The sequence below is a fragment of the Elgaria multicarinata genome, chromosome 7 (assembly GCF_023053635.1).
Source record: "Elgaria multicarinata webbii isolate HBS135686 ecotype San Diego chromosome 7, rElgMul1.1.pri, whole genome shotgun sequence".
Classification (NCBI taxonomy): domain Eukaryota; kingdom Metazoa; phylum Chordata; class Lepidosauria; order Squamata; family Anguidae; genus Elgaria; species Elgaria multicarinata.
Genome location: NC_086177.1, coordinates 95405500 through 95429049, shown reverse-complemented (window position 1 = coordinate 95429049; position 23550 = coordinate 95405500). Strand labels below are relative to the sequence as shown.

The following is a 23550-nucleotide window of genomic DNA, read 5'->3' as shown; positions in this document are numbered from 1 at the left end:
TTTTGGGGCTTGTTTGCTCCACTAGAAGCCAGGCTCTCTCTCTCTCTCTCTCTCCTCTTTTCCCTCTCTCTCCCCCTCGCTCCTTTTATAAACATAACCAGGCACATCCAGGTCTTTTACGCTTCCCCCTTTCTCTCTCGCTCTCTCCCCATCAGCAGAGGGGACGAGAAAGGGGGGGGGTTGTAAAGGCAGATCTTTTTTATTTTTTTACCCTCCTTCTTAACCCCCTCCTTCTCTCTCTCTCTCTCTTCCTCCCTCCTCCTCCTCCTCCTTTCTTTGCTTTTCCTCCTCCTTCCTTCCCTCCCCCCCCCCGCGCGCTTTCCACCTCTTCCAAAATAATCCAAGATCAACTCTGTTGCAAACAACAGAAAGACGGTTCATGGCTCAAGCGACAGTTCCACCATCTTTCACGCTGCTGCGATTATTATTATTATTGCTGATTAATCAACAGGTAAGCAGTGCTGCTGGTGGGGGAGATATTCAAAGCTGGGCTGGTTGGGGGGTGGGGGAGGGAGGCTGTTTGGAAATAACAAGATCAGGGACCGTGTTGTGTGTTTAGATATGGTGTCTCGGGGGGGGGGGGGAGGTGGAGATGGGGTGCGTGCAGATCCTTTCCTGCTTCTGATGATCACTGCGTATGTGACTTGTGTTGATTGGGTATATATATGTGTATATATATATATCAAATGTATATTGCGCGTGAGTATCTGGGGCTGTGTGTGCCATGAGAAATCAGAGAGAAAGAGAGAATGAGAATTAAGGTTGATTGAGAAAAAAAAGAGGGAGTTCCCCCCCCTCTTCTGTGTGTGTTTTTAAAGAGTGTAAAAGGAGAAGCAAGAGCTCAGGTTTCATAGTGATTCCCCCCCCCCACACACACTTTGGGTGTTTTTATTTATTTATTTATTTTTTAATCCTTCTCCTCCTCCTCCTCCCCCCCTCCCCGGGTCTGGCTTTTGTGGGTCAAAACCATGTGTTGATGCCTGGGAAATGGGCGACTTGAAAACTTGCAGTAGCCCTGTCGCTGGAGTCAGCAGGGGTCAAGTTCAGCAGCCGAGGAGAAGCAAAAAGGGAAGCCCTTCCCCCTTGCCCCCCCTCTCTTACCCCCAACAAGAAAAGAACTTCTAAAGCTACTGGTGTCTTTCCTGATTCTCCTCCCCTCCTATGTGCATAGCTTTGATTTAATTCCCTTCAATATAGCAAAGGAGGGGCAGCCCAGGGTTTTTCTTCTTTTCTTCTATTCTATTTGATTGGATTGGATTTTATTTTTTGTGTGCCAGTCTTGTATCCAAAGTACTTGCCAACCTTCTAGATCTGTGCACGTTTTGAATTCTTCTTGGAAGAAGTTTCTTTTCTTTTCTTTCTTTCTTTTGCTTCCTTTTCTTTTTCTTTTTTTTAAAAATGGGGATCGTGACAAAAATCCGGGCTGAAGAGGGGAGATCATCATGAAGAGTAGTAAGTTTGTATGTGCATGTGCGTGAGTGTGAGTGGGGATTTTGTGTTATGTGTGGAACTTTTGGGAAAGGGTGGGCAAAAACTTCCCAAGTGGATGAGCATTGTATGATATTACCTTGTATCTTAGATGTGGAAGGGGGAAAAAGAGACAACTCTCCTGGTCTCTTTTCCCACCCCCTCCAAAGGAAAAGGTGGCATATTGGCCGTGATTACATTTTTTTAAAGGAGTTAAGAACCCCCTTTTTTTAAAAGGCCAGGAAACCCCTGCTTAGCACTCCTAGGTTTGCTATACTTTACTTTGTCTAGTTTCCATTGATCTCCCCCCCCCCCCCACTTACTCTTGGGATCTGTGTGACAGATTTACTCCCCCCCTCCCGCCCCTTTGAAAGAACTGAATGAATGGAGAGGTGAAAACTTCCTAATACTCTAAGAAGGAAAAATTGCAGTGGTGCAGATAGTAACTTGTGATAAATAAAGCCAGGGAGGGGGGGGATGGCTTGTTATTAAAAGCTCAGGAAGGAGCTTTTTCTATTTAAAAAAAAAAAATAGAGAGAGAGGTTGTAGTGCAAACTTGACACTTTCTACCCCATGGGTCTCTTCCCCCCCTCCTCTGATCTTTGCCTTTGATCATAAAGGGACGCTTGCTAGATCTCAGTAGCTCTTTCCAGTGTTGAAATTTTACCTACCATTTTGGTAGATTTTAGTTGGGTTCACTGTTTATTTTCATTTTCTGGTAAACAAGGTGCTCCTTCACGTTTTAGGACCTTCGACAACTAATTTCTTAAACGTATGTACATTTCTTAAAGAGAACTAAAGAGAGCCCATAAGTACATTTGAACGTCAGCTACTATGTTTTTTCTATCCACAAATGTCAAACCTCTGAATTTCATTGACTGAAAGAAGAGAGAAAGAAAAAAGTCATAGGCCAAGTGATGAAGTAAACATGAGGAGACCTGTAAGGAACCTGCTTTCCATTCATCCTCTTGCCAATGACCAGGAAGCATTGGAACAAAGTTGGAGAAAAAGCAATTAAGAAAAAGTGCAAATGAGGAATTGGAAAGACACGTAGACTAGATGGTTTATATTTCTATGTGTGAATGCATTTAGTTCCCATCCTATCGTGAATGCAACTGCAAGTTAACGATAATAGTAAATAATAATTATGATAATAGGAATGCGGAGACTTTTTGGTTCTTTCTGTCGACTGTTAGCGCAATATTTATTTTAATTGGCCTGATATTCTATTTCTACAATTTGGTGGGTTTTTTTTCCCCTCATTTAAAAATATTTAAAAAGGAATCTTCCGATGTATAGCTGTTGGAAGAGTTTGTCTACTGTCTTCTTGACATTTGTGGCTTTAAAAATAATTTTATAAAATGTTGCATCGATTATGTAGTAAACAAAAGCCAGAGTTACAAATGTACAGTTCAAATTAGTGGTAAGAGTTAGTTCCTTATGGGGACAAAGCAACAATAAAAGTTTACAGTAGTCCTGTGTGAACAGAGAGCTGTGTCCTCTTGTTCACAATACATCCATTAGACGAGGAAGCCCTTTCAAAAGTTTCACCAGAGTGGAATATTAGAAATCTTAGCAAAAGCGAACTGTAAAGAAAGTTTTTTTTTTTTAAGTCTCCTTGCTATTGCAAGTAAATGCAAAGCTTTCATGAGAACACCAACTATTTCCTGTAAATTGTGATACTGACAAAACTGTCTGGAAATGATATCAACATTTTGCAAGTTTTTTTTTTAACAACTGTAGTTACAAATATGGACAAATGGAACACTTCATTTTCTCCTAAAAAACGTTGAGGCTTTTCTTCCTTTTTTAAAAAAGGTGCAAGGTTAGTTAAACTTTAGATTGTAGATTACATATCATCAGTGTTATACTATTGTGCAGCTGCTTAGGTTCATATAAAACTTGAAATCTCTAGCGCTACATTCACAAGTTAAATTGACATGATAAAGTTCAGAGTTGTATCTAAGAGGGAATTTTGTTCACAATCCACTATGCTAACTCTGAGTATTATGGGTAAGGAAGAATATAAACTTGCTTTTTATTGAGCCAGTTCATGACAAACTTCTAATAGTTTTCAGTTTTCTTTCTTCTTCTTCTTCTTCTTCTTCTTCTTCTTCTTCTTCTTCTTCTTCTTGCTTAGGATATGATCTCGGATACTGTTTTGAAGTGTTTGGGCCTCAGAAGGTATATTTTCATCAGTGGAATATAAACTGTTCTGGCTGTGATTTACTCTAGAATAGTTTGGTTGAGTTCATTGTTACATCCCCAAAGTAGGCACTTGGAGAACTTGGGGTCTGAGACTTCAATGTATCAAGTTAGCCAGGATTTTAATTATTAGTTTTTAAATGCATTTATTACAAAGCAAGCAGTTGCTTTTTGAGGTCTTTGTTGAATATAACTATGCATACTTTATAACAATAAAGTAAACTGTTATTTTTATGGAGGTGTGTATATAAATAATAATATTGTGTACTTTTTTGTATATTCCTATGAAGTTTCTTTCTCTCCTATAACATTTGATATATCATTTCCCCACCATGGGTCTAAGCATGTTTGCTCCTGTGTACGTTCCACTGAGTTTCCTGAATACTCCTGAGTAACCATGCACAGAATTGTAGCCTTAATCAACCCCTATTACACTCTAGATCGGCTCTGTACGAAGCATGTGCACACATATAGATCATTTGCATATTGCAGCTCTGTTGATAAAGGCAATAAAAGCAACAGTCCTTGTAAGAAGAGTTTCTTACAGTGACTGTTCATTAGATTTCAGCATTCAGCCCATATTTTGTTTTTCAGCCTCATTGAAGCTCTTAGGAATCCCTTCCGTTTTCCAATCATTAAGGTCACACTGACTAATTACTTCTTGCTGTTAAGGTAAGAAGGTAGTTTGCTTTATGGAGTCATTCTTTGAAAGTGATCTGTACCCTTGGTCAACTAGGAATCTATAAAGTTTAATAATTTCAGAAGCATCTCTTTTTGATTTTTTTTTATGGAACTTGAAAAGGATGAGTTTCATCATTGCCATTACTTATTATTCGTACATAATTAGTAAAAGCCTTAAAATGTGTATGCATGTCTTTGGATATATGTGGCTGACCTATACATATTTGTCAATATTTAAACATAATAACGAATTGAACATATTTCGAATCCCACCTGTAGCCAAACTGCCAACAATTATTGCCATAAACATTTGCGAGCCGTACCACAATTAACATTGTTACAAAGTTTGTGGTGAACGATTCAAGACAGTATGTGGTGAAATATTTTGAACGTGTCCGGTTGGGAGTCTGAAAAAAGTTATTCTTTGTCCGCAGAAAAACCAAGTGGGAATTAATGATGCTTTTAATGTGCTTTTAATTGAAATAAACTAGGAACTCGTGGGTCAGGATCCTAGGAGTATTTAGATGGACTTAAGATTCATTGAAATCAGTGAGAATTACTTTTGCCGTAACGTGTTTGGAATCAGGCTCTTGGTCAAAGGATTGGCTTCAGACAGCAAGATATTCTGATGTTAGGATTTTTGGTTGGTCTGTAAAATGAAGCCATTCATTCAGCAGACTGACAACTTTCCAGTTGCTGTTTGCTTTTGCTTAATTTAGTTTCCTCAAGACAACTAGTGAAGTAGTTTAGATTTGTATTTTTGGCAGTCTTGGTAACCATAAATGTAGAATTTTCTGCCCCAAATATTTCACTTCACAATTCAAAATATAGGCGATTAAAATTAGTTTTGTACAAATAACTGTGTGTGTGTGTGTGTGTGTGTGTGTGTGTGTTTTAAGGTACAGGAAAGTCTTTGTTGGCTAGGTTCTCAGTTTTTGAGGTTGTCAGGTAGGAAGGAAGGCTACTTGTTTTTTCAGGTTGCTGACTATTATGAACTATTAGTACAGCTGTCACTCAGTTAAAGATTTTCAGCTTATTAATTATGTACCTTTTAACTCTTGACTCCATTGATTACAGTTGCAAGACACCTGTATAGCAAGACATGTTAAAGATGCTCGTTTTAGATATTGAAGAAATCTTCTACTTATTGTTAGAAAGAAATGTCTTCTTGAATCTTTCCCTTTTTCATTTCCTATTTCAGTAGCACTCCAAAAACAGGCTAAAAAAATAACTGCCCAGTTCTCAGCACCACAGATCAATCAACATACCTTTTTGTTGATTGATCTATTGATTAAAGTGTGTACATTAAAAACTGTTTTTTTATTAATACTGATTATTAACTTTCGGAAAAGTTAATTAGCGCATACCTGTTGCACTTTTATTTTTGTCTCCTAAAATACAAGTTTTATTCTCAATCGTGTGTTTTTAAAGGAAGACATTTTTAAAAAGTTTGTCATGCTTTTTTGAACTTCCTTCTTATATACTGTTACAACAGAGTTATGATTTAGCTTTGACAGTTAAAACCTCCACCCAAATATAGACTATTTTGATAGTTACATGATTACTTTCAGTGCAAGATAGGAAGGAAACCGAATTGTTTTGTTATATTGATTTCTTTCCCAACTTTAAAAAAAGACAGCATATAAAACAGTAAAGTCGAAGACCTTACATTTTAGTCTGTTTATCCCATTCACTTAGTTGGGATTAAGAGAACAATTCTATTCAGGTCTACTTTGAAGCAAGTCCTCTTAAATTCAATGGGAATATGTCCCAGGTAAATATGTATAGGATTGCTGCCTGAATCAGTTTAATGGTGCGGTCCTATGCATATTTAGACAGAAAAATGTCCTATGTCTCCCAGCATTCACCAGCCAGCCTTTTTCTGTCTAAACATCCACAGGATTGTATCCTGAGGCTACAATCCATGCACAGTTGCCTGGTAGTAAGTCTTATTTATTGAACGCAATAAGACTTACTTCTGCCTAAATGTACATAGGATTGCATCGTAAAACATCGTAACACATTATTGGCCCAATTCACAATCTAGTTAGATTTAAAATGATTAGATCTAAACCAGTTTAATTCCAATTCTATTGAAAATCCTAAATAATCTCATATCCTTCCTTTAATGACAGTAGACTACAGTATATTCTATGAGATATGATTGACACAGTCATGGATCAAGTTTCTAGCAATAGTATTATATTCACTGATAACGGTTACAGTATTGTAGAGTAAATGTTTACTAAAGGTGTAACAGGGTTTTAAGTTAAGATTTACTTTTGAATTAATTTATAGAACTGACTTTGAAGCTAACTATTTAAAAGTCTGTGGTGATGTTAGTTTCATTGGCCCATAACATACTTGTATCAAAAGTCTTCCCCTCCCACCCTTCCCTTATTTAAAATGATAGTGTACTGTGACGGCTTTCAACTGTATGGCCCAATGGCCTATTTTTAAGCAAGAAAAATTAAAGGGAAGTGTACAACTGGGGATTATTCCACAAAAATCTTTAATCTGGAATTAGTGAGGGGGAGGTCTGCCATGGCACTATTGTGGGATGGTTGGGAAATCCTCATTTCTCCGGATTTCTTCTATTTTAGTCCTATTACCTGTACATACCTTGCACACTCCCACTAATTCAGTTGCCTGGTTTGTAGCTTCTGCTGTAGTCTTTATGCATGAATAAATTCCTGGTGGTTTGAGGTGCCCATATATCAGTGATGGTGACTTCAGTGAGTTAGATGAAAAGAAATGTCATATTAGTTAGAGACTTGCCTTTCCATGCATCTCAAATTCAGCATGGTTTTCTGTGTGCCTCAATCATAATGCACATGGAAAAGTTCTGCTGTCTAATAGCCAACTTTATAGCATCCCATAATTTTCCTATCAAACTCCTACATGTAGGATGTGGTTATACTATAAAATACTCTATCTGAAGAATATTATCCATTTGTGTTTATAACTACCCCCCCCACTACCACAGATTCCCCCCCCCCCAAGAACTTGAGTGATGTCCATTGTAAAATTGTAAAAAACTACTTTTCATGTTTTGGGAGTCAGTGTATAATGTTGGAATATTTCTACTTAGTATATTCAATCAACAAGTTCTATCCTTTAATACGTTATCTGATTCTGTAGTTATAGGAGATCAATGGGTTTTCCTATATGAGAAATCTCTACCCCCCTCCAAACACAGATTGACTTCGTTCCCTCTCTGAAATTTATTTAATAAAAATATTTAATTTTTCAAAATGCAACAAGTCCTTTTTAAAGCTTGCAATAAACCCTTTACAAGAGGCTAGACACCTTCCCCGGGTGGTTTTATTTATACAAGAAGGAAACTTTCTCTCCCTCTCTTTCTTGTGCGCTCTCTCTGTCTTGTTTTCTTTAAACCGACTGACGTAATGCCAAACTTTGCTTTAAAAGAACAGACAGAAGTAATTGGTAGCTTTTAACTTTTAATAATGTTCTGGATTGGTTTTAGTGGCCTAACTGCCATTTTTTTTGAAGCACTCAGGAAAAACCGGGCTTGAAGCCTGGAGAAGAAAGACCCTGTTGATACAGTTATTTTTATTCTTGTTTTCAATCAGTTATTAAAAAACACACACACAACTTTCCCGCTGAGCTCTGCTAGATTTCTCTAAATGCATTCTGTGAATCCTGGTGCATTTCAGGTTATGGTAACTTAAACTAGCTGGAAAAAGCAAAGTTTCCCTATGAAGTTTTGAAATGTATTTTTGCTCTTTCCCTCCCTCTCTCCCTCCTCCTTAATTCGAGAATCAATTTGCCTTTGGATTAATAACTGCTATTATCAGAACAGTTAGTAGTTTAAAAAAAGGTCAAGTAATAATTTACACCTGTTAATGTACGGTAAGAAACATTTGAACATTACAATGGGAAAATGGCATTGCAAATCCCAATAATCAGCCTGTTCCCAATCAACCAAACATAATAAAAACACACACCTTACATTCATTCTGTGGCTTATTTTATACTTCTTTTGGCTTCACAAATTTGGTGATTACCGAGAAGATAAACAGTCAACATTTAAAATATGCTGCAAATGCTGGTGATGATTATTTCTTCAACTATTTTAAGTTTTAAAAACTTAGCATTTACTTTATTCTCTCCCATAGTCACATTTCCCCTTTCTTTTTCCCAAGTTAGGGTTTTCGCACCAGCAGAACTTTCTGTCTGTAACTGGATTAGGCAAGAGACATCTTGGTGAAGTTGACGCTGGTGCGACTTCATAAATTGGCAAACTTGAGAATCTCTCAAAGGCCAAGTTAGCTTGTGCCAGTTTTCCCTTCCTTTAGGGGAGGCGCTCCACCCAGTCAAAGGGTACCCCACCCAAAGTGGAGAACTATAATTGAGTGGCACCACTTTTTAAAATGTCAGTTCTCCTTGGAGTTCAAACCCTAGACTTAACTTGTTTCATTCTTTAACTTTCATTTCAACGTCACTCTGTTCAAGTACTTTCTCATCTATAGACGCTTCTTGTGGGGCTGTTTCTGTCACTTGGGGAAAACACATTTTGATGGAACTTGATATTGTTTTTGGGATTAGCATGTAATTGCTGTTTTTGGGGAAAAGCTGATCCAATCATATTTTTAGATTATGCAATAAAATTAGATGGTTACAAAACTTTGCTTAGTTACTTGCATCATATAAAAATATACACATTACAGCCTTTGATAATATATTTTATACAAAAATGGCAGGATTTGAAAGATATTTGGAATAGTTTAGGTTGACCTCCTCCCATTGAAGGAAATTGTGGTGAAATGGCTTAATCTTGGTACTACATCTCACCTGATTTATCGATTAAGCTGCATATAAATTTGCTTACCACATGTCACTCAGTATCTCGTACTTCTTTGCATTTAAATTCCCAAATTGGTGCTTATCACACAATTGTAGATAAGATCAAACCAATTTATGTGCTAATCCAGAAATAGTATAGCATGGAAACTTTCTACATACAAATTTTAATAGACTTTAACTGGGATTCTTCCAAGTACGTTGAACCTGAGTGTCGTTGCTATCCATAGATTCTCTTATTATATGTAACTTAAATTCTTTGCTCTAATAATGAGGAAGAAAAAGGTGGAAAATAATAGGTTTTCCAATCCTGTGCAAAGATTGAATACAGCATGCTTGCTTCTCCCCAGGGTTGTTAGTTCAGTTGTGAGACTTAAAACTCCCATCTGTGGAAGATGATGTAAAATGTTCATCAATCGTGCTCATGTTCCTGTTCAAGATTTACTTAAATACTATGTTTCAGTTTTGCCTCAAACCATTTCAAACCATCTCTGGCCCAAGAATCTACCATTTCTGGGTTCCTGAGAGATTAAGTATGACAGTTTCTATTATATAATGAACAGCAGCATTGTTTGAAGAAAGGTAACATATTTTGATTTGTGTATTTTTTTTTTTTATCCCTGGCAGTTGGCAGTAGTATTGCTCTAAAATGGGGAGTGTAAATATCTGACTAGGTTTGAACTATATAGTTCAGAAGATAGTATTTTTTTAATCACTGGATCTATCTTATTTACACAGAATATGCAGTAGATTTATCGTTAATACGTGTGTGGGTCTGTGTGTTTTGTCATTCTTCCATCTGATGTTGTTTAAAACGGTTTTTGATGTGTATCGTTTTGTCACCACAACAGAGACACAGAGGCGAGTAGGCAAAAATGCAGGCAGAGATTGGTTATGGAAAAAATAATAATCAAGAGTTTTACAGAAGATGACACATATTTATAAGTCGATAGGGTTCAAATCTGTGTCTGCACAAATGTTTGAAAAGTAGGGATGGATGTTTGTAAGAATTTGGTTTATGTGCCTAATGTACAAAACAGACTGGTATAACATGTAGAGATCATTGTTAGGCCTAAATAGACACAAACCATCACTACTTCAAATTGAAACAAATTTCCCCTCTCTGACCCCTTCAGGCAAATATCTGTGAAGAGAGATGAGGTTTTTTTCCCTTTGCCCTGAAGGTCAGATAGTACTGGCTCTGCTGGACAAATTGGGATGAGTGAATTCCTGAATGGATGGCTCTCCAACAGCAAGTTCTGCCATCAGAACTCCAGATGTTCAGATCTCTGTGCCTCTCTAATAATGGTAGGAGAAAGATGCAGAACTCTTCGTGCATATGTGGAAGTACTCTTTTTATCAAATGGAGCATAGGAAAGATCTCACATTAATACCATTGGTCTTTGAACTAACCATAGAGAGTAGTCAGTATTATGCCGTGACCTGCATATTTATCCACTAACTTGATGTAATTTAATCCTATGGAAGTCGGCTGAACATACTGTAGGAATGCTACTATTTTTGTAAGGTAAATCTCATGTTTCCTGCCTTAAGAAAATAAATAAGACCAAAAATGTGCTAACAACGTGTATCTCAGTTGTACAGCACAGTATAACATTCCTTGGTTCGATCAATTGGCAGTTTGGGCTTGGACTGATTCTGTGGTATATACATAAATCTGTCTGCTATAATCAAAAGTGTATACTTTATCCATATCTTAATACTACCTTTCTTTTACCATCAAAAAAATTAAGATACTCTGTTGCATGTATAAACATAATGCCGGGTGCATATTAAATACTTTTTTTTTTAAAGAACCATGTTAGTCTTTTTTTTAGATGTTGTAAATAAATATTATGGCATTTAGATGCAGGCCCTACTTTGAGGGTAGTTAATGAAAATCACTGGAAAATTATCTGTTTGGGAAATTATTCTGTGATATGTTGCTTGATTTAGGCAGTGAACATAGACTGTTTAGGTGCTCAGAAGTACTTTTAAACAAACTTTTAGAGTTCAGTGTAGGCTTGTTTTAGTGACAATCCTATTAAAATCCCCATTTTTAATCTAAGACAAATGAAATGATTAGGTAACCACACTGATGACTTGATTTGTACTTCCACACCTATTTTTTTCCTCTACACTAAGCCGACGAAGGTCAAATTACACTATTAAGGAAGATCTCTTATTTGTAAGAATGTAACATAGTATATAAGGTGGTCCATATACCACCTTTTTTGAATACACAAGCATTTCTAAGGAATTGTTTTTCTTTAAAAAAATTCTTTTTAAAGATCTCTGTCCACAATGGCGGGTGAAAAGTCCTGCGGCAGGTGAAATACGGTAGCCATTTATTTTCATCCACACAAAATGATCGGACCAATTTTGCTTTTATATAGGTATGACTCTCTCATCCGCAAAGCATGCTATATCTTTTGCCATCTCTCCTTCCTTCTCCATTTTTATCCCAGCTTCCCTCCCATGTCAACGTCTTTTTATGTTGTGTATATATAAACACAGGACCCATCCTTTCTAAAAATACATGCAAATTAAGTTCCCTACGTGCTGCACATTTTTTTTAACAGAAAACATGTGTTTGTTTTGTTCTCTATAAGACTTTAATAAGTTTAAAGTATTTACTGTGATGTAATGAGAATTCTGACACAGATACTAATGGGCAGGGGAAAATCTCCTTTCATGTTCCACTTATACTTGTGGCTAGTTTTGTAAGGTCGTTGAGAATAGGGGTTCGTCAGCTCTGGAATAAGTTTAGAAATCTGCGTGTATTCAGTTTACTTTGTTTGCTTTAAAGATGTTTATGGCAATGGGATAAAAGCAATGAAGAGTAATGAATTTTGTGTTCGGGTTTTATTTGGCCGCTTAAATTATTTTATGAAAGTGAATGGAAAATTGAAGTCTCTGATGAAAAGAGTTTTGTGTGGATTTAACTTAATAATATAAGGTGGTAGGTGTTGTACCACATATCTTTAATTTAATCAGACCCACCAACTCTATGTTGTAAACTGCTCAGCAAGCTTTGGCTATTGGGAGGTATAGAAATTAAATTAAATTAATTAATTAATAACAATGTTGCCTTAGTTGAAGATTTAAATGCTGGTTGCCACCCCAACTAAAGCCTGCATGGGAATAGTGTATTTTCTTACAATAGCCTGGCCAGGATGGGCTCAGATGAGTGTTTGATCTTTTTGTGACCCCTTTGTTCCACTTAATCTTCTACCAACCATTACTGGTAAACAGTGATGAAAATGCTTTATATGGTTTTCTGGGACTCTCTTAATGATTTTCTATCAGTTATTTCCTGATTTTCACTACTGCTGGTAGGAGAAGTGGATGATTCTCAGATGATCTTTCTATTCCTCTTGGTATTCTGAGCTTAATACACCTTGCTAGAAACCTGGGGAGCTAGTTTCAAGGCACTGAGCACATTAATCCTTCATTTTAATATTTGTAGCCTCTGTTAAGATTGCTTTCTTTCCATGGTTACTTTCCGTGATAAACCTGAATTGATTTCAGCACATTTGTATCCTGTTTCCAAACACCCCAGACTGGGTGTGGACATGACATTTACAGTGCAATCCTGTATGTGTGTATTCAGAAGGAAGTATCCTTGTTTTCAGTGGAGCTTACTCCCTGGCAAGTGTGTATAGTATTCTAGCCTAAGGAGTTTTCGAGCATGGCATAGTGAAGCAGCACATACGGTTGAGATTCGGTCAATGCATGTCGGCCCAATCTACAAAAGGCCAAGTCATCCTCTTAACAGCAAATAATGACTGCAGCTCTGTATTTATTCTATTATTGAAGTGAAAACCGGACAGTTCCAAGGTGATGGAGGGACAGAACATGACGCCCCAGTTGAAATGTCAATGGGGAGAAATAGCTAAAGGCAATAGAGCTGGATTCCAAGCATGATTCAGTGTGTGTGTATATATATCTATATCTATTCATCGGAGTACATGGAGAAAATTTCAAAGCAACTACCATAGAGAAAAGTATTGTGCCTGGGCTAGTACTACCAGGCACCCGCCCCTACTGTAAGTGAAAGTTTGGTTGGTAAGCAGTAACAGGAGCAATAGTGGTCAGGGCTTCTCCAGGGTAGGGTGGATTGGGCAGGGGAGCACAGAGACCTGAAGAGGAGTAGGCACACCAAATTCCAGTAAGTCGACACCCCTTGCCAGGAATGTTCTTGCTGAAATTCAGTGACAACTAAATTACCCAAAGCCCGCCCAGCTTTTTCTGCGTGTTCTAGAGAGGTGCAGCATGAGCTTTCCTTCAATACGCTCTTCCTTTAACAGCTGCGTGCCGTTTACCGGAGAAGCTCGATGGATTCTTATGGAAGATTTTCATGCTCCACACATGGGTGTGAGGCAACATCGGAGGTGGGGTAGTCAGTGTGGCCTTACTCAATAATTCATAGAGTGCATGAGTGGTTTGCCTGACCAGATCTATAGAAGCCCCAGGCAATCTTCATTCCAGGTGTTGACCTAACCTTAGATTGCTTAGCTCCAAAGAGGTGGATGCATCATGTACTTTCAAATCATATTGGCACAGTGCCCTAGCAGTTGATAAACGTACTCTCCCCATGCTTTGATGTGGGTTTCAGCTTTTTCAGTATGTATGTATGATATTCCTGTAATGCCCAGTAGCTGTAGCTTTCCAGGCAATTCACAAAACAAAACTTAAAACCACAAAATATAATAACATAGTAATACATAATATACAAACAACAACATTAGTTTGAAATAGGATAAACCAAAGTAAAAACTGGAGTAAAATGTAGCACCAGTAAAAAGACCTAAACATGCACAAATGCGACAGAAGGACTAAAAAGCGTGACAAAATACAAAGGTCTTTAACTGCTGTTGAAAAGACCACAATGTACATAGGCCCTAGGTGAGCCTCTCAGGGGGAGGGCATTCTACAATTAGGGTGTCACCACTGAAAAGGCCCTCTCCTTAGTAGACACCCACCTCACTTCATTTGGTAGAGTCACCCAGAGTAAGGCATCTCAAGGATGTTGCATGGAATACTCTTTCTTTCAAGTCATTCTGTGAGTTGCAAATTATGCTTTTAGAGCCTGGTATAGTGTAGTAGCTAAGAATCCCCATTTCAAACCTCACTCTAACTTGCTCAAGCTCCAATCCTGTGCATACTTACTTGGGAGTAAAATCAATAGCATTTATTTTTGAGTATACATGTATGTGAGATTGTGAACTTAGAGGGTTGTTGTAAGAATGGAGGTAATGACCCAATTCGTACAATCAAAACAAGCCACCGTGGCTTGTTGTGAGCTGCAGCATGTGCTGGGCATCATTTGCATAACCCATGGGCTGTTGTAGGATTATTCGAGACGGCTTATTGCAGTTGTGTGAACTGAACCAGCCCATTGTGTATGGAGCACTTTGAATGTTATAAATGCTAGGTATTATCACAGTTGTTGTTTTTACAGTCTATTGTCATTTACATTGTTCATAATGATTCCAGCAAATGATTTGATAAATAGTATCACTTGGAAACTGATGTTGAAATGCAATGTTTAAAAAATCATTAATCAATAAAGTATTCTGCACGGAGAATACGATAGTGGGTTTTGTTTTAAATCCACCAAAAGTTTTCTGAAACTCCTTGGGGATGACTACTAGAAGTTTGTTTTTTAGAAGTCTGTACTTTTGAAGTCTCAAATAGTTGGGAAAATATAAATAGCAGCAGATCATTTAGCGCAAGTCTGACGTTTGAAATCTGAGGTGAAGACATTTGTTATGTATCGTTTTAAAACTTATGTGAGTGAGACGTAGATATTTCAGGTGTTCTATGGTTTTGTATGCATTTTCTGTTCATGCCATCACTGTACAAATCACTATGATGGTTCTTTGTCAGTTGGAATAATTGGTTTTGTATTGCTCCCTGCAAATTCCTTGCCACTCTAGATATTTCTCAGCTTGGAAGGCAATATAAACATATGTGATCTCCCACCCGTTTCCCTCCCCCCTTTTCAGTCATCCGAACAACCTGTTGTTCTGTGAGGACAATAAAAGTACTTTGTGGTATATTTTTTTTTCTCTTTCTGAGCAGGACACAATTGTAATTGGAACCACTGGCAATTAAAAAACACACATACAGACACAACTTCTGTTTCGGAAGCTTTCATTATCAGTGCAGAAGAAGAATTTTTCAAATGCCAAAGTAAGAAGAGGGCAATTGTGGAATTTGTCTTAGTGGGTGAAAGGAGAATCATGGTTAGAAGCTTCTGGCTTCGTAGAGCTTTTGGAATTTATTACCTTAAAAGAATTAGATATGCCTCTGAGGAGAAAGAAGCAACAATAGGGCAAAAGCCCATTATAATCTGAAGAACTTTCGCTGTATAGGAATCCGTATTTTTTTTTATTATTATTAATGTATTCCTTCCATATAGCAAATTGTGACTTTTTCTTTTCATTTGAAAAAAAAAAAAAATCTGACCAAATTTTACCACAGTGGAAATGCCATAAAAAATTGCACTGGGTAGCCTCTAAGTCCACAGTGCGGAGAACGGTCCTTACTAGTTTTCGGTGTGTTTCTAAAGTCCTTTCAACCAGGAGTAGGTTTGGGGAGACTTTACTTTTTTGATATTAAAAATTAACCTTGCTTTTGCTTTTGGCATTCATTATCGGAGAGAGAGAACAAAGAAAGCAAGGGCAGTAGTCTGAAGCAATGCTTGCTTGTTTGAAAGCAGGTAAATCTTTTTAAGTTTGGAAAGGAAGGAAAGAAATAATTCTCCTAGAAAGTATAATTCCAGTTAATGTTTGAATTGCTAGGAAAGTGAAGTGTCTGTAATCAGTTTCCCACAATATTTTGTGTCTTCCTTAGTTCAAATCCAGCCCTTCTGTGTCCAGAGAAAGTAAGGCGTTTCCTGTTCCAACAGGATAGCCTAGCAAGCTATAGGATTTCCGTGGATCTCCCTTATTCCCTAATATTTCACAGATTTGTTTGGTTTTGGTTTTGTGTCTGGAGGCTGACGTAGTGGATGAAACGTTTCGATATATACCGTATAATGATTTTATATAAGAGTAACGATTCCCCCCCCTTGCTGTCAGGAAGATGCTAGTTTCCCTGAAGAAGCCCCTAACTAATTGAGGTAAACCAAATTGTGTGTATACCAGTGCAATTTGTAAGTGCTAATTATGATATATGTCTAGCAAAATAAATATTCACCTAAAATATTTATTTTCTTTTTTCTTTTTACCCTTGATGACTATGTCAGTGAATGCAGGTCAGAATGCTTAGCTGTAAACTTAAATATTTTTTTAAAACTGTCCTCAAGTTTATTTCTCAATTGAGGAAGAAATAGTACATAGGACACACTCTTACTCTCCAGCGTATCACCATGTTGTTAGAGAGATGTTTCATTCAAACTAATTGTTCAGCACTGAGGCTCAAGTCCTTTTACTGTGTAACTGTTGTTAGTCGATGTTAGCTGTGCATTTATGTAAGGGGTGAAGTCTGGCTTCGTTTAAGACCCTGTCAAAATGCATATCCACTTGGTTGATTTGGGGTTTCACTGGTCTTTCTTGAAGGCTTAGAAGGCCTCCTTGTCTATATGGAATGACAACATAAAATTGTAACAAGCATTGTTACAATATCTCCCCCCACCACACCCACCCCCTTTCAAGTTTAGGAAACTTCTCCCTTTCAAGTCCAATCTGATAGTTTATGGGATGCAATTATCCTCAGACATCATTTTGTTTGAAAGGATTTGTAAAAATGCCCCCAGCATGTAATCTTTGGGAAATTGCTTCATATTGTTTAATACTAAAATACTGATAGCAATATTGAGGAAAGTGCTTTTTTCAGCGTGTGCAAGAAATCCAGAAACATTCGTAGTTCTGTCTTTTGGCTTTGCAAGTGTTGCATTAAGTGATGTGGAGATAACTTGCATTTTATCTTTAAGCTCTTGTCTATTCCTTGCTTTCTACTGTAGTTTTAAAGAATATGGTAGTTAAGTTTTTACACCCCTGTTTATTATAACGAGCTATTAAGTTTTGCTTCTTTTCATTCTTGTCAAAATAATGATGCTTTTGAGTTATGTGTTAGTTGATTATGTGACCGTCCGTCTTCCACCCTTGTCCTATCTTAGAGAGTGTTCTCAAGGTGGAAATTCCAGTGACTTGAAAAAACTTGAATCTCCAAACTTGAATTGTTAGCAGTATCAAAAATAATTCTTAATGTGTGGAAGGATCATCCCTTTTGCATCTCTCGATGCAATATGATCAGGGGAACTGTATGTCATCCCACTTTTTTTTAACATGCGTATAAAAAGCTCTAGGTTGTCTCTGACAATATTCTTACAAAGCTTTAATATATAGAATACAAAAATGTTCATCAGAAGGGTTTGGTATTGTTGTTAGTATTTTTACATAGATCTTCAGTGGAACAAATCACACAGTATCCAGGTCTTTTAAGACTAACTTCTTAACCTATTTAAAGTGATCAAGGGGAGAATATGTCTCTTTTATGACATAAATTACATATTAAGGCTGCAATCCTATGCACATTTTCCTGGAAATAAGGCACCTTGAACTCAGTAGGGCTTATTTCTGAGTAACCATGTATAGGATTGTGCTGTAAAAAGCTTCATGATTATTCATCCATATATGTGCATTTGGTAATTGAACCAAAATTCAGCTTGATGCTGTGTATACATAGGTTGTTTAGAAGCATGAAGATTGGAGTATCTTTCTCCCCAGTGAATATTTTTTCTATATTTTTCAGTTCTCCAAAATATCTGGTTCTTAGCCTGCTGGCTTTAATCTTTACACCCATTAGTTCAGCCTTTCTCAGCCTGATGCCCTCGAGATGTTTTGGGCTACAGCTCCCAGAGCTCTTGACCACTGGCCATGCTGGCTGTAGTTGGTGGGAGTGGATGATGGAAACTTTTGGAGGACTCCAGGTTGGAGAAGGCTGCATTAGTTCATTCAAACTCTTGGAAGTTTTTCTTAACTAGATCAGTTTTAATGGATAACTAACTGCTACTTATGGTTACCTGGTGTGTGTGTGTGTGTGTGTGTTTGTGTGTGTATATATATATATCTCAAACATGAGTAAAAATTCTGTAGATTAGGTATTAGTACCTGGAGGCCCTGTGGTAACCACCTGGTTCCCACTACAAAGAGGGGAGTGGACCTGCTGTCAAGAGGTCCTGCCACCACGTTGTTTTGAGGAGTTGGTTTTATTTTTGAGGAGTTGCTTCTCTAGCCCGCATTTGATTTTCAAAGTGGCTGTCCAAGAAAATCTGTTCTTGACCAGGGATGCATAGAAACGCTGCAGCGAGAGAAATAATCCCTCTTTGGTTAGACCAGTGAAATGGCGATTCCTTTATAATGAAACACGCATGTTGTGTATTTCTGGGATCAGTATAAACAATATTTAAAGAAGTGCCAGTGGCACATGGCAACAAGCAGGCATCTCCCTACCCTAAGATAAGCACATATTGAAGCCTATTTCAATAGCTCACTAGGCTTACTAAATTCCCTTTCTCGGTAATTTGTGTCCATAATGACATATTGCAAAATGAAATTTCAGGGCTGTATTGACATAACATTGCGTAGTATGTCATAATAGAATCTCTTTTTAAAAAGCCCTTAAATCTGTTCGCCTTCCCCCACACCCCCATGCAGATAGACTTGGCTGAGGAAGGGCAATACAGCATGCCTCATCTCTCAGCATTTCAAGGAGAGGGACAGTGAAAGCTGGGTATGTATCTACTGATGTTTTAAGGCCCTATGGGGTGGGGAGGTGGTGGTTTCTAGACTACAGAACATGAGTTAATTTTCTGTGCTACACAAGGAGGCAACTTCTCTTGTGTGAGAGGTTACAGTTGAGCTGACGTGACTGTAGAAGCAACCTAATGAGTGGCTTGGGGTGGCAATATGTTTTAGAGACGCCACGTAATAAGTGTACAATCCGAGGGGAAACTTTTGTAATGTCACAGGAGATGCTGGTGTTGCAACTTTTGCGTCGTGTGTGGCCGTGCATGATTTGAAAATTGAACCCACCCATCCCAGCTTGTTTGAATTGTGCAGTGTTGTGGCTCATGAAATCATGGGCAGGGGCAGTCTGGCTATGGTGATCTATGCTCTGGTAGTCTTCAGTTTGGGTTGAGATAATGTGTTACAAATATGAGGGTCATCTTTACAGTGGTCCTCTGGCTCTGAGTGTCCTTCTGACATAACTCGACATAACTCTGTAAGTTTGGGCCCTGACTTAAAACATTCTTAGGCTTTAGCTAGACCTAAGGTTTATCCCGGGATTGTCCCGGGGTCATCCCTGTTCATGTAAATGACACACAGGATATCCTGGGAGCTGGCAGGGATGATCCCAGGATAAACCTTAGGTCTAGCTAAGGCCCTGTTTGCCCAATTCCAGTTTAATTGTTTTGCTTGCTGGTTGAATACTCTTCCCTCTCAATTTTATTGTATTGATTTTATTTGTATAATAGGTTGTCTGTTTAAATTGTATGTATACCGCCCTTGTTTCCCTTGCATTTGATGTAGCAGATTGGATTTAAATAAATAAATATGGATTATTACTAACTGATCCAAGATTAGCAGAAAGATTATTTGAAATGGCTCCCATGTCTAAACATGTGTGACTCTCTTAACGACAAAAACTATTACATGTACATTGCAAGTCCTATTTCCTGATGGTTTTGAGGGAATGGGTGAAGAACAGTGGCAGCTCCAGTTTTTTGAGGGCCATTGGACGAGACATCTTTAATGGATCCCCCTCTCCCAGTGAGTCTACCTTCTCACTGCCATTGTCCCCAGCTGTTATTGCTCCTGGTCCCCTTTCTTATTATTGCTACTGTTTGCTTGATTGGGAGGCAGAGAGCCAGCAAGCAAGTAGACACTGGCATCTACTGCTCCTTCTTCCCACCACCACCATTGTCTGGTCCAGAGTGGGAGGCAGGTGAATAAGCGGGTTGTAATGGTGAAGAGGAGGAGCAACTCCAGGATGCTTTTGTCAGTGGGCCCCTGTTGGGCGCCTTCAGCAGCTGCCCAACCAGGTTTGCTTTTGGCACCAGTCCTGGTGAAGAACATAGTCTTTTAACAGAAGTAGACGTCCTCTTCTAATATGGAAGGAAAGAAGAGGAGAACATACTGATAGCTTTACTGTTTGCATATTACATGGTCCGGCCTTCCTGGAAAAACAAGCAAACGAAAAGGTGGAATGTGCAGCAGCCTGGCATTAGGCTATGGAGAAGGAGAAACAGACATTATAAGTGTAAATTGGTGACCAAGGGGGTTGGAAAAAGGGATACCAGGCTTGACCCTATGACATAGATATATATGTACACACAGATTATGTGCGATGTGTATACATAGTACTTTACAGTGGTTTGACAAGTTCTTATCACAAGGGGCTTAAAATCCAAAATGGGCACAGGCAAACAACAGAGGAAGGAGGGATGGAGGTAGGGGCAAATGGGAAGAATATGTCATCATTTCAAGTACGCATACTTCGGCTTAGTTACAATAAGGTATTGAGACCCCCCCCCCCCCAAAAAAAAAACTGACTGGGAAAAGATGGGTTTTAATGAGGGAAGGAAGCAAGGAAGGTTGTTGTATAGGGCCATTTTGGGAGGTAGTTCCAGGCATAAGGGAGAAAAGACTATTTCATTTTAGGGAACAGGAGATTTGGGGATGGTTGAAATTAGTTGACCCGGACAAGTAGAGGGCATTGGAAGGATATATCTGGATAGAAGAGCAGAGAGATTAAAGGAGGGAAGCTAGGCTATGTATGAGTTTGAAGATAAGGACAAGAAGATTGTGGAAGATCTGAGTGTAGACAGGAAGTCAGTGAAGGGATTTAAGGAGGGTGTCATATGAGAGCAATCAGAGAGGTTGGCTTTCTGATACAATGGCATCAATTAATTTCAGTACATGGCATCTTGTACTCTTGATCCACTACATTGAGAGGTGTATCTCAAGAACTTGCACTGGGGGTTCAATTTCCAAACCATGCTCTGTCGTACACAATCCCCAAAATTAGTGAGTTTCAAACTCCTAAGGGACGCTGTGTTGGAAAAAGCACACTCCAGGTCAGGATTTGGGTATGACCATCCACAGTACTGCCGTGACAAAGAAAACATTGTGGCTATGAATGTGCTGATGGAAGAGAAAGCAGGACTATGTCTATGTCTTGTGGATTCAGACTGGATGGGAACATTGGTATGTAGATTGGCTTTGGAATGTAGCTTTGGAACATTGGCTTTGGAATATGTGCCTTCTGCTATACTTCTGACCTTGACGCCTCCAAAAATCCAGAAAATATGTGCATTAGCCACTGCTGTTCCAGCCACAACTTCCTACCCTTACCATTTTCTAACACCATCCACCAACGTTATCGGAATGGGTAATAAATGAGTACCCTGCACCTATTTCTGGTGGGGGGATTCTAGGCTACAAGAAAACTTGAAGGACTTAGCCAAAATTTCATGTTTTTTTCAAATACCTCTCAACTGCCATGCTTGTTCCATAGTCTAGACACCATTGCTTCAGATCAAGTCTTTGTGGTATGTGCTATCATTCTTTTGAAAACTGAAATTCATGTATCTGCACAGCATGTGGGTGTACCTTGGTGTTCTTCAAATTAATGTAGTTTGGGATAACATTAAAAAAAAAAGAATATTCCTCTTGCAGAGAAAGAATAAGGCCAACATACTTCTAAAATGTGTTTGGTTTCTTATGATGGCAATATTGAAATCCTAATTCAGTGTTCAAATGTCATTTCACAGTTATACCCATTTTACAGATAGAAAAACCATGCAGAGAGTTGTAGGCAAAAAAATAAATAAAAAAATTCAGCCATACGATTCCATAAATGGGCTTTTAACATTTAGTGGTTTCAGTTCCTGGAATTCTTGTAATATTTCATTTGGCAAGTACTTTGAATTGTGACCTGTTCCTGAGATCAATTTAAAAAGGAATGAAAGTACCTTTTTGGGGTTGAAAAAAAGTCAGGGAGACATGTGACTTTCATATTTGTGCATTATCCTGGAAAGGTAGATGTGCAAATCATTCATGCATTATCTGTAGAACACATGAAGCAGAACTAAGAGGTGTATCCCACATAAAAGTAAAGTGTGTTTATGTTAGTAAATAATTTGGAAGCCACTATGGATACTTCCTTTTCTGTGTTTGCAATCTGTTTTTTGACTTGGATCTAAACGTGGCAACCTGTTTTGGCAGCTGGGATTGGATGTGAGGTAGCCATCTGGAAACACCACTGCACACCCAGATCCCAACTTGTCATTTGGGAGCATTCATGATGGGGGACACCCTAAGAACTGAGAGCATGACAGAATAATCAGATTACTACTTCATCTTGTATTCAGTCCAGACTGTCAAAACAAAATAAACATAAATTTTGACTACAACTCTGAATTTAGGTCAGGTCAGTTAGCTCTTGGCAAAAGGCCCTATTCACCACTTCAACATGTGGTTCTTATGGATGTTGTCTGCATACGCAACAGAATGAGGTGTTAAAAGTTTTGAGGAGGGAGAATAGAATCCAGCACTTCAAGCTGAAGATGAGGGGCATAGCGTAGAGGGGCATTTTAATGGTATTTGAGCACACCCTGCAGGTAGAAAACTAGCACAGTAAGGAATGAACTGAGAAGTTCTCTCTTCATTTTCTTCCCCGTCCCCAACCCCCCCCCCCCCATCCCAAACTTACAGGGTATTATTTGTACATGGCTGAACATTCAAAATGGATGATTCTGCCTGTGCTCAAAAGTGATAGTCTACTTTGCCGTCTTGTGATTTCGATTGCCTATTCTTGGCCACCTAGGTTCCTGGAACTGATCAAATAACATGTAATAGCAGTAAATATGTGGCAGAGTGGTGAATGGTGATTGGGAACAGTCCAGAACAACTCCTCCAATCACAATCCTGACCTCCCAGCTTACGTACCCACATGTAAACTGGTCTGTCGCTGAAAGGGTTTTTTTTTAAAAAAAAAAGAGAGAGAGAGAAAAGAAAAAAAATGTTGTGTCTTTAATTGTGTATGAATGGATTGTTTTTATGTTATGCTTAATTACAATTTTGCTTTGAGTCTGTATTTTATTATTGTTAGCTGCCTTGAACACCATTCATACATTAAATAAATAATAACAAATAATATTATCCTTGCATACTATACCATTCCGAGGCTCCTTTGGGGATATGTGAACATGCCCAAAGGTTTTGTAATCTTTGTTGAAGACCCTGCGAGGCAGTAATGATATATTGCTGGCCCCTGTGTGATCGAATGTGTTGTGCTTTCTGTTTTGCTGCTCAGCAATTTATTAGATGAAAGTCTCCCCAGCATGATACATGCCCT

At 38.3% G+C, this 23550-nt stretch overlaps 1 protein-coding gene across 8 annotated transcripts in view; it reads left to right on the top strand.

The window, feature by feature from the left end:
• The first annotated feature begins 319 nt into the window (after positions 1–319).
• Positions 320–23550, top strand: part of TRPS1 (transcriptional repressor GATA binding 1) — a 286919-nt gene continuing 263688 nt past the window's right edge. For 3 of the 8 annotated variants that reach the window (XM_063131072.1, XM_063131071.1, XM_063131068.1), the window contains exon 1: positions 1412–1452. In XM_063131072.1, coding sequence (XP_062987142.1) covers positions 1443–1452 — 10 coding nt within the window. In that variant the 5' untranslated portion in view covers positions 1412–1442. Of the gene's footprint in view, positions 452–1411; positions 1453–10453; positions 10486–23550 lie in introns of those variants that run through there. The other 5 variants (XM_063131073.1, XM_063131070.1, XM_063131076.1 and 2 more) reach the window with 4 other exon arrangements.